Below are 11,860 nucleotides of genomic sequence, written 5' to 3'. Positions count from 1 at the left end.
AAGAACCTCCATCTTGCAGTGCCCAGTTATGCCTGCTGGATGCTGCAAGCTTATGTGAGTTCATCAGTTTAACAAAGAAATGGATCTGTACCAGGCTTGTTATCCCAAAAGGAGCGTCTGACACACTTCAAACCAAACATGCTGCTTCAGGTAGAATAAACAAATTTATTAACTACAAAAGATAGATTTTAAGTGATTATAAGTCAAAGCGCAAGTCAGATTTGGTCAAATGAAATAAAAGCAAAATGCTAAGCTGATCGTAGCACTTTCAGTGCCCTTACAAACTTAGATGCTTCTCACCACAGCCAGGCTCTCCACTTTGATCAGCGCTTCAGTTACTGTGTTTTGGTGGCTGTAGATGGAGGTGGAAGAGAGAGAGCATGGCAAATGTCTCTCCCTTTTATCATGTTCTTTCTTCCCCCTTGACTTTGCCCCCACTCCCCTTTTCAGACTCAGGTGAGCATTACCTCATAGTCCTAAACTGACCAAGGGAAGGGGGGTGACTCACTCAAGAGTCCAACAGATCCTTTATCCCTTCGTAGACCAGTGTCCTTTGTTCCTGTGAGGCTGGGCTGGGTTTGTCCCATACATGTCCTGATGAGGGGTGAACTGCTCCTCTGCTCCTGGAGAGTTTTGCCTGGGCTTGTAAGCATAACTTATACTAAGCATAACTTATATTAAGGAAAAAGATGGGAGACAATGTTTGCTTCTATTAGTGTATTTTTTTTTCCAAATCCAGATCAAGCAAATTATGTTGTTAGTTTCTGAAATATAGTCCTAATAATTCTATTATGGTGTCAATTTTTGAGTAAATAGTAGGCATGGAACATATTGTCTTTATCAAAAAGTTAGCCATTATACATGATAACGTACAGAGATAGTTTTAAGATTGTGTTGCTAACCCTAGGTCTAACCAGGTCTGAGGCCAGCTAGACAACTTTTCTCCAATTTGTAATTCTCTTCTTCTTGCCGCCTGCCAGTACCTTCTCTTCATGTTTTTCATATTTGTCAATAAGCTACAAAGAACATACAGTATGCTCACTTTTGATATTGCACCCCACTACTTCCTCCACTACATTATGTAAGTTATGTTTAGTAAAAAAAAAAAGAAAAAAGAAAAAAAAATGTTTTCCAAATACATTTAATCCTCAAGGGAGCAATTATACAAAGTATCTTATTTCAGCCGTATAAAAAGTTTTCCATTGTTAGAAAAGTGTGCTGATAGCAAAAGAAATTAATAATTTGGCAAATATACATTCTACTATTGGTAGATAACTGTAGATTAGTAAGAACATAGAACGCACAAATAATTGCAGCAGGAACTTTAATTTTCCCCTACTTCCTTCTGAGCATTTGTTCTTCCAGATTCCAGTGCAGACATCTGAGCTTCCATTTAACAATTCATTTTCTCTGGACTAACAGTTCTTTATCATATTAGTCAATGCAGCCGTTCTAATTTAGCCTGTAGGGATTTAAAATTCCCAATAGTGGTCTTCACTGTTAGTGTAGGGCTCATAGACTGAAGTTCAACAAGGTAGCAACTGACAGCATCCAAACATACATTTGTGAATCGTCGTCTGTAAAGAAGAAAAAAAAATTGTCAAGAAAACTCATTTTGCTTTTGTTTATTAAAATCCATGTAAGAAAAGGAAGTGGGATTCCTTCTGATAGTAATGGAATAATCTGTAAACAACAAAAACCCAAATCTGCTAACTTTAAATTTTCTAACACATAGTTAAATGAAAAGCAAATATTTTAAATCTAACGTTTGTGACTGAAGCATACAGGGAACTTGTTAAATCATTTCTATTCACCTGAGTTTTAATAGTTGCAGTAATTCAAAAACCAAATTTGTAGCTCTTGTCAGTTCAGGAGTGAAATATTTGTTTGAATAATTGCTAGTGTTTTTATCTAATAAATAACAATAAATAAATTTAGAAGTACCCCTTCACTCAGTGAAGAACTATGCTGACTTGTTAGGAAACAAACAACTAGTTTTATTCAGTTAAATTTGTGAACATGAATGTAAACTTGGTAAAGAAAAGCACATTTACATATACAAAATGGAATGGAAAAACTGAAAATAAGAAGATATAAACATAATTCAACAGCAGGAAGGGGAAGCCTAAAATTAAAAATATGCTTTTCTTATTTTATTCATTTAAGTGAAATCCTACGCTTGTAAAAAGATGCTGGATTGTCAGTCCTGGAAAATAGTCCTCATTTCCCAGAATGGGCATTACACAGACAGATTTACTGCAAGCTTCCCTCCACTGTCCTGCCAAAGTGCCTGAACCCTGTTCCAAAGGAACTATTTATGTGTTAATAAAGTCTGCAGATGACACGAAGCTGGGAGGTATTGCCAATACAGAGAGGGACTGGGATATCCTACAGGAAGATCTGGACGACCTTGTAAACTGGAGTAATAGTAATAGGATGAAATGAAATAGTGAAAAGTGCAAGGTCATGCATTTAGGGATTAACAAGAAGAATTTTTGTCATAAACTGGGGATGCATCACTTAGAAGTAACAGAGGAGGAGAAGGACCTCGGAATACTGGTTGATCACAGGATGACTATGAGCTGCCAATGTGATATGACCGTGGAAAAAAGCTAATGCAGTCTTGGGATGCATCAGGCGACGTATTTCCAGCAGAGATAAGGAGGTGTTAGTGTTGTTACAGAAGGCACCAGTGAGACCTCATCTGAACTATTGTGTGCAGTTCTGGTCTCCCATGTTTAAGAAGGATGAATTCACACTTGAATAGGTACAGAGAAGGGCTACTAGGATGATCCGAGGAATGGAAAATCTGTCTTATGAAAGGAGATTCAAGGAGCTTGGTTTGTTTAGCCTAACCAAAAGAAGGCTGAGGGGAGATATGATTGCTCTCTATAGAGGGATAAATAAAAGGGAGGGAGAGAAATTACTTAAGCTCAGTATCAATGTGGACAAAAGAACAAATGAATATAAACTGGCCATCAGGAAGTTTAGACTTGAAATTAGAAGGTTTCTGACCATTAGAGGAGTGAAGTTCTGGAACAGCCTTCCAAGGGGAGCAATGGAGGCAAAAGACATATCTGGCTTCAAGACTAAGCTTGATACATTTATGGAGGTGATGGTATGATGGGATAGCCAAATTTTGGCAATTGATTGATCTTTGGCTATTAGCGGTAAATATGTCCCATGGCCTGTGATGGGATGTTAGATGGGGTGGGATCTGAGTTACTACAGAGAATTCTTTCATGGATGTCTGGCTGGTGAGTCTTGCCCACATGCTCAGGGTTTAGCTGATCGCCATATTTGGGGTCAGGAAGGAATTTTCCTCCAGGGCAGATTGGCAGAGGCCCTGGGGGGTTTTCACCTTCCTCTACAGCATGAGGTACGGGGCACTGGCTGGAGGATTCTCTGCACCCTGAAGTGTTAAAACCACAAGTTGAGGACTTCAATAGCTCAGACATAGGTCAGGGGTTTGTTACAGCAGTGGGTGGGTGAGATTCTGTGGCCTGCGTTGTGCAGGAGGTCAGACTAGAAGATCATAATGGTCCCTTCTGACCTTAAAGTCTATGAGTGATTCCAGGGGTAGAAGAATTCATACTCCATAGGTAAAATCCTAACCCCAGTTAAGACAATAGTAAAACTTCCCATTACAGCAACGGGGCCAAGATTTCATCTCACACCTAAGTAAATTCTTCACATACCTGGATTTTAGTCAAGCTCCATCAATAGTTGACAAGTATAAAATTGAAAATAGGTTCATAAAATATACACCAAAAATACCCTAAGTGTACCATATAGGTTGAAAGTTGTTTGTAGAGAGGGCCAGTTGCCACTAAAGATTTACCACAATCACTGTGAATCTGATTCTTGAACATAAAGCTTCAAGAGGCAGCCAATTTTTGATCTAATTCGAGGGAGTCCACATTTTTAAGAACTATAAACATTTACTTAAAAGTCAGACACAATTTGTTTAAAAACAAGCACCATAATAATAATTAAAACCCCTTCACCTAAAATTGGAACTGCTACCCAATACACACTTCTGAACAACTGTAAGAGTAACAATGACTTTTGGTGACTCTACCTTGAGTTGGATTTTAAAATCAGTGACCCAAAGGGCTTTGGAGCTTCCAAAACAAATAACTTGAGAGTATATTTTTAAGTTTTGCAGAACACTTGTTTATAGTTACCTCTCAAAGTTAAGCACTTTGTTGGGGTCTTGTACATATCCCGATAATAATACATGAATACATTCCAAAAGGTGTAAAGGCTTTTTCATTCTACTCCAGTATGGGTCCTAAAAGAAGATTATAATCAAGTTAGAGAGGCAGTACTAAGTTAATTCTGATTCATCAATAGGGAAATGTAGAGGATGTCAGTACATAAAAATTGTGTTAAATCAAACATTTAAAATATTGCAGTATTACAGCAAAAGAATGAAAAAAAGTGAGAACTGGATGTTAGTTACACTTGCATGGGTTTCCACTACTGAAAATATAAAACACATGACATTCATCAAACAGTACTGTAAATATTAGACTTTGTATAATTCCAACACACTCTGAACTACTGAATAGTTTGGTAGGATATGGATATGTAATGGGGACTACAAACACCATACTGAGCATAGGCAGAAAGGTGAGGAAAGCCTCTCCTGTTTACAGGGAAGCAGCTTTACTACACCCCCATGCAGCTGCCCCAGCTCCCAATTATGAAGACAGGCATCCACAGCTGAGGAATAGAGGAAACAAGGCCTGCTGCTATAAAGGATAGATTACAGAAAAGAAAGGGGAGGCAGAAAGGCCTGGGACAGAGAAGGGGTGACAGCTCTGCAGCCGGCTGCCTCCACAAACAGAGACTGCTAGACTCAATTAGAGGCATGGGCCCAAGTGTGACACTACACTCCATATTCATCACAGTAATATGATGATGATATGATTATGGCATAATTGCGATGCATTTTGTACAAGATGAGTAACGTGAGGTGTCATTGGAAAAGTTATGATTTGCCGAATATGATTATCTTATTTGTATGCATGCATGATTTTTCTATCTAAAGTTATAAATATTGACTATATATCTGTATTTCAGATGTAGTCATTCCCCTCTATTCGGCATCATCTGGAGTACTGTGTTCAGTTTTGGCCCCACACTACAAGAAGGATGTGGAAAAATTGGAAAGAGTCCAGCGGAGGGCAAAAAAATTATCAGGGGCTGGAGCAAATGACTTATGAGGAGAGGCTGAGGAAATTGGGATTATTTAGTCTGAAGAAGAGAAGAATGAGGGGGGGATTTGATAGCTGCTTTCAACTACCTGAAAGGGGGTTCCACAGAAGATGGATCTAGATTGTTCTCAGTGGTACCAGCTGACAGAACAAGAAGTAATGGTCTCAAGTTGCAGTAGGGGAGGTTTAGGTTGGATATTAGGAACAACTATTTCACTAGGAAGGTGGTGAAACACTGGAATAGGTTACCTAGGGAGGTGATGGAATCTCCTTCCTTAGAGGTTTTTAAGGTCAGGCCTGACAAAGCCCTGGCTAGGATGATTTAGTTGGGGATTGGTCCTGCTTTGAGCAGGGGGTTGGACTAGACAACGACCTGAGGTCCCTTCCAACCCTGGGATTCCATGATTCATTGATCACCCACTGTGCAAAACACTTCCAGCCTAGACAGCTGGTTGTGAAGGGCGCATTCAGGGTAATGGGCCATTAGGAAAAACAACAAGCCTTAGGAGAAGGTTATCCCCCACCTGGTGAGCCTTCCTGAGTATGCTCCAGTAATGCCGCTATGATGCAGTAGGGCATGTGACCAAACCACATGACACCGATCTCCATTTTGGGTACCTGTATTTTTCCACAAATGGGCTAGGAACTGTTTTTGGAATAAAGGGATCCCGCCACATGTTAAAGCAGGGAGTGACATCATCTGTAGTTCTTCACTCCCCAATACTCAACAACTGGAGAAGATTCTAAGGAACAGCTCTTGGAACAGGGGTGGGGAGCCCACGCTGAAAAGGAAGTGCAGTTTGCACCTTGAGAATCTGAAGCCTGTTTGTATCACCAGTCAGATTTTTAGTATTTTAGGTTTAGCCTGCAGTTTTGTTTATTTGCTAGGTAATCTGCTTTGATTTGTTTGCTATCATTTATAATTGCTTAATATCTTTTTGTAGTTAATAAACGTGTTTTATGTTTTAACCTAAACCAGTGTGCTTTAAGTGAAGTGTCTGGTGAAATATCTCAGCTTGCTTACCACATGTATGCATATTCCTCTCCACACTGAGGGAGGAGTGGATATATTGGGGGGGATGGGACGCATGCCTGGGGAGCTGGAAAACTGGCCGGTGTCTGCTGTTTGCACTCCGGTTGCCCAGTTTGGGTGAGTGGTACTACCGGCTGTTGGGTTATTACAGGGCTTGGGTGAGGATGGCTGTGTCCCCAACTAGCTGTGTGTCTTAGAGGGGCACTATGGTTCCCAGCTCCCAGACTGCACCTCAGGGATGACAACCAGTCACACCAAGAACTGCTCTGACCTGGGACAAACTGAGAAGGACCAGTCAGGAGCAGCACGGACCCCTCAATAGATTACACCTGGAGCCAGTGACAGGGCAAAATGAACCACAAAAATTATCTTTGTTCTTTAATGAGAAAAAACACACACTCTGAACTAAAAAGGCAGGAAGTGATGCTTATACTTTGTGCCAGTCATAACCCAGGGAAATTAATAAGCTAAGAAAGATGAAATAGCTTGTCTGTTTCTGTTGATCTTCCCATTATGGACTACCCCTAAGAAAGAAGAAAATCAGATTCAGGAATCCAAGACCTGTTGTCCATGCTGAATGCAGAAATTCTAATAATTTTAATCCTATTTATGACAGGAGGGGGATCATCTGTAGCTGAAGTAACAGGAATATCAGAGTTTAATAGCTTTTCTCGCCTACTAGGATCAGAAACAGTGAGGTTTTTTTAAACTAGTAAGGTATTTCAAAATCCGAAGGTCTATTAAAATGTCTGATAGATCTCATTTTAACTTTCATGTAAAATTTTAGAATTTAATATTGAAGATAAAATTTCAGCTCAAATATTAATCTTACCCGTGCTTTGAACAACTGATCATACACTTCAAGTAGCCTAGATAGTGGCACTCCAATTTCCCGCATAGTGTGTGTTACGAATCCCACATCCCAGTTCAAAGAACAAACTTGTTGCTCTAGAAACTGCACTAAGAAATCTGAAAAACAAAGAACTGCCTGTTCAGGTTCCATCTTGCTTTAATATTAGTTTAACAAAGCTAATGAATGTTAGGTATCTACACAAGGTTTAGTTATATCCTTCCTTACACAGAACCTTTCAACTGTGGAGATCAAAGCATTTTACAAAGTGCATAAGGGATATCCCAGAATTTACAGATGGGAAAACTGAGGCCGAGAGGATATGCAAGATGTGGCTGCTTTCCAGAGTCAGATGCTGTTATGAGCATCACAAGAGGTGTTACTCAGGAGAAACAACACTATGTTACTAAAGGCTTAGCACATTGTCCTTGTGATAGTTTCAGGCTATGCTATTGGCAAGGGAAATTCAATAGCCCAACTCTGATTTTCCCTGTGACAGCACAACACACTGCTATTAGACAGCCAGACTAGTCTGTCTTTATCTATAATACTAGCACATCCATACTGTGTTTAACTCTCTGTAACATAAAACTAGTATTTGCAAAAGCTTAGAGTGACATATATCCATGCAGGTTTTTACACAGATATCTTCTTCACGATGGCATTTGAGTATCTCAAAGAAGAAAACACAGACCCCAATCTCATAAAGAACACAGAGTTCCCCTATATTATACTTTATGGAGTTGCCTCTGTAGATATATCACATATATAGATATTGCAAGTAGATACATAAAGAGTCTAACAATTGTACAAAATAAACACATACTTTGCATATACTTAGTATGTGAATAGAAACAGACCGCTCTGCCCTTCAACGTCTAGTTTACGTAACTGTCCAAAAATAAATTCAGCTGTTGTCTGAATATAGCAAAATAAGACCATTTCAGAACTTAGATTAACTGCAGTTTTGGGTGAAAAGTACTTCTAGGAATGTAAGAATTACCATATCATATCTGTATTATCAATATACATTTTACCATTACAATCTTGTCTCTTCTCTTGTTCTAGCCACTCTCTCCAATCATCCAAAGTGACTGTGATAATAAGCACCACAACCCCATTGTCCAAATTCTTGCTGTTAGACAACAAAGAAAAGACCAGCCATCTGCCCTAAAACCCATCATCAGGGATTCCCTAATATACTCAACAACCTCAATCACTATCATCTTTGCAATAGTAAACCTTAATAAAAACTGATTTCATTTTACTGTTCGAGCCACAAGGGAAAATTTCACATATAAAAACAGTGATTAAAAATTACAGACAGCGGAGGAAATACAGCTTTCTTTAGAAATGTAATCTTACAATTGTCTCTCTTTTCAGAAGAAAAAGACAGGCAATTTTCCAATAATCTCAAAAAAATATTTGTTTCACTATGTTCTTTTGATTCTATCTTGTATAAAATGTACAGCATGTAAAGCTAACATTTATTTAACGTATGCAAAACCAGCATTTATATATACAGGTAAATTTAGTTGCTTTTTAATTAGCATCATACAAAGTTTAAACACTGAATAAAGTATGTATGTTTCAATGCTTAGGGAGTACTTGAGGCCTTTGAACCCACTGCCATAATGCCTATTTTTCTTCCAAATACTCTGTTAAATTGCTTACCTAAAGGAAAATAACGAGGTGTCCCAGCGTATATCTTTCCAAGTAATACCATCTTTAGATTAAGAGCTTGCATTCTGTCAGTTGGGCTCAGAGTCACACTGTCACTTAACTCTGAAAGAGAACAGTTAGGCATATAATCTACCTTTAAATCTAAAGTTTACCGAGAGTAATTAAATTTAAAAAAAAACACAACACAGCCATTACCTATTACTACAGTGTTGTATTTGCATTTACTACTGACACTCCAAGCAAGTCTTTTCTAACCCTGACTTTTATATTCTTTAGGGCATACACATAACTACATTTACTGTTGGTGGGAAGTCAGTATGTATGCATGTGGAAATGCAAACACACTTTCAGATTTCATATGAATGCATATATGTTACATGAATAGGTTTAGTATTCCCTTGAATTTCACATGAATCCACTAATATACATGACCAAATGGCTTTAATATCTTAAAAAGTCTTATCCAATAGCTTTTGGGAGACCTATGTGAAATGAACTGCAGTTTCAATCCAATACCCAAAGTGGAAAAGTGCATACATTGTAAAATCACCAACAGTTGTGAAACAACTTTCCTGGCAATCTCCAATATAAAAGCTAGGGCTGAATGGGCAAGAAAAGTGAACTACTTCTTCACTATAGAGGTTAAGGCAAACTGGCAGAGCCAAGTTGGGAAGCCTGTACTGCTGGAACCAGTGCTCTACCTCTTCTTCGGATAAACAGAAGACTTCAGTTTCCATGATGTCAATCTGGCAATCTTTCATAAACACTAAATTCACTTAAGGCTTTAATCCTTCTCAGCATAGCTTTACTTAACATTTTGATTATGATTTTCTTATCCTGAAACCTTCAGATGAAAGTCTGCAGGATTTCTGAAGCCATCTCTTTTAGAAATGCCCCAGTACAATGGCAACCAAGAGGAGCATAAACAGAGCTCTGCTCTGCCAAGCAGGTGATCAGGGGTTTGGGATCAGTGGGGGGTAGGAGTGGGGTGGAGGAGGTAGCACACTCTGCCCTCTAGAGGGATCTTCTTTTGCCATTTGGCAACTCATTTCTGTCTCCAGAGAACATTATGTCGAGACTCTCCTTGAAGAGAGGCATGGTTGCACATAATTGGTACAGGATCTGGGGGGAGTTGCAGGAGATGGTGTTCTAGTGGATCACAAACTAAATAGGAGTCAACAATGTAATACTGTTGCAAAGCAAAAACAAAAAAGCAATCATCATTCCTGGATGTATTAGAAAGAGTGTTGTAAGCAAGAAAGAAGAAGTAATTCTTCTACTCAGCACTGATAAGGCCTCAGCTGGAGTACTGTGTCCAGTTCTGGGCACCATACTTCAGGAATTATGTGGACAAACTGGAGAAAGTTCATAGGAGAGCAATAAAAATTATTAAAGGTCTAGAAAACATGAACTACTAGGAAAGACTGAAAAAAACTAGGTTTGTTTAGTCGGGAGAAGAGAAGACTGAGGTGGGACATGATAACAGTTTTCAAGTAGGGCAAAAGGTTGTTATAAAGAGGAGGGTTTTAAATTGTTCTTATCCACTGAGAATCGGACAAGTAGTGTGCGGCTTAGATTGCAGAAAGGGAGATTTAGGCTAGAGATTAGGAAAAATTCCTAACTGAGAAGGATAGTTAAGCACTGGAACAAACTACATATGGAGGTTGTGGAATCTTCATAACCGGAGGTTTTTAAGAACAGGTTAGACAAAATATCTGTCCAGAATAGTCTAGATAATACTTTACTCCTGCCTCCATGCAGGGGACTGGACTAGATAACCTATCTTGGTCCCTTCCAATCCAATATTTCTATGATTCTATAAGACAATGAAGGGGAGTAAGATGATTAATGGAGTGGGAGGATGTGCTGTAAAAAAATGCCCATCTATAATGTGGGTTATTCAAGTCACATGTACATGTAAATCATCCTAAGGTTTGTTTGTACAAATGTTTGATTTCTACCTTCTGTTAGGCAATGGAAACAATCATGTTAACATTACTGAATTAACAGGCAGGCTCAAAAACCCAAGCACAGTTCAATTTCAACATACCACTTAATAAAGCCATTTTTAAAAAAATTGTGTAAACAGATAATGCTACTAACAAATGAACGTATTTATTATTATAATGGAAAATAAGTGCTTTTTTTCCCTACTTATGTTATAACATGTCTGTGTTTGATTCAAATAGCTGCATTCCACTCGCTGTTAACACAGCTCCTAAATCTTTAGAAAGATTCAACTGCCATGTCCACAACTGGAAGAAAAATGTACTTCTACTGCTGCAATACAAACGGACTCAAGCCCCAATCTCAAAATAAGCTCCATGTGAGTGCAGAGGATGAGGACTTCTACTATTCTTTTGTTTAAATAATAAACCTTTGAATTATTACAAAATTCCTAAGTTCTGAAGTTAATATTTAGGTTTCACATTCAATGAAGTAAAGCGCAAAATATTCCTAAAGATTTACTTAACATCTCATGAGGATAGGATACTAACAGCAGCACAAGATCACTGGCACTAAATGCTTTCATTCATTATCAGTTATTCTATATTTCTAAGCTACTTCAGTCCCAGTCTGTCCAGACTTACCTTTCTCAATTATTTCTTGCCAAAGAGTCTGCACCAAAATAGGGTCTGAATGACCTGCACAATGTATAATTGCAAGCTTACACTCTGAGAGTTTGAAAGGGTCAGCAAATTCACCATACAGCTGCAATAAAAAAGAGACAGAGTTTGATATTTCAGTCAAAAAAAAAAAGATGATTTACTATCAGAGTGAAATTAAATAGAACAGTTATTTATTAACATGCAACATACACAAAGTGAAACTAAGCCAAAATAGTAGATGGTGCATTTTAATAGCTATTGACAGATATTGCATGAAGAACATTTGTATTGAATCAAGTCAGCACTGTATCACCATACAATCTTAAAATTTTAAAGCAAGCTAGGAAAAAACTAGAATGCTTGCCAATTCAACACCTCCAAAATCAAAGAAGCTATGCATTGTGTAAATAACATAACATATGTTTCCTACAGCAGACAACACAAAGAAAAAGAGGAACTTATT

General features: G+C 38.3%; 1 protein-coding gene across 2 annotated transcripts in view; it reads right to left on the bottom strand.

The window, feature by feature from the left end:
* Positions 1 to 1,100: 1,100 nt before the first annotated feature.
* The window catches only part of NUP155 (nucleoporin 155), a 59,359-nt gene continuing 48,599 nt past the window's right edge, over positions 1,101 to 11,860 (bottom strand). Inside the window, exons 31-35 of one of the 2 annotated variants that reach the window (XM_030567830.1) lie at positions 11,380 to 11,500; positions 8,780 to 8,890; positions 7,088 to 7,224; positions 4,188 to 4,294; positions 1,101 to 1,577 (exon numbers count right to left, since the gene is read on the bottom strand). In XM_030567830.1, coding sequence (XP_030423690.1) covers positions 1,439 to 1,577; positions 4,188 to 4,294; positions 7,088 to 7,224; positions 8,780 to 8,890; positions 11,380 to 11,500 — 615 coding nt within the window. In that variant the 3' untranslated portion in view covers positions 1,101 to 1,438. Of the gene's footprint in view, positions 1,578 to 4,187; positions 4,295 to 7,087; positions 7,225 to 8,779; positions 8,891 to 11,379; positions 11,501 to 11,860 lie in introns of those variants that run through there. The other variant, XM_030567831.1, reaches the window with a different exon arrangement.

This window comes from Gopherus evgoodei, chromosome 6, assembly GCF_007399415.2.
Source record: "Gopherus evgoodei ecotype Sinaloan lineage chromosome 6, rGopEvg1_v1.p, whole genome shotgun sequence".
Taxonomy (NCBI): domain Eukaryota; kingdom Metazoa; phylum Chordata; order Testudines; family Testudinidae; genus Gopherus; species Gopherus evgoodei.
This window is presented reverse-complemented; position numbering and strand designations above follow the sequence as displayed.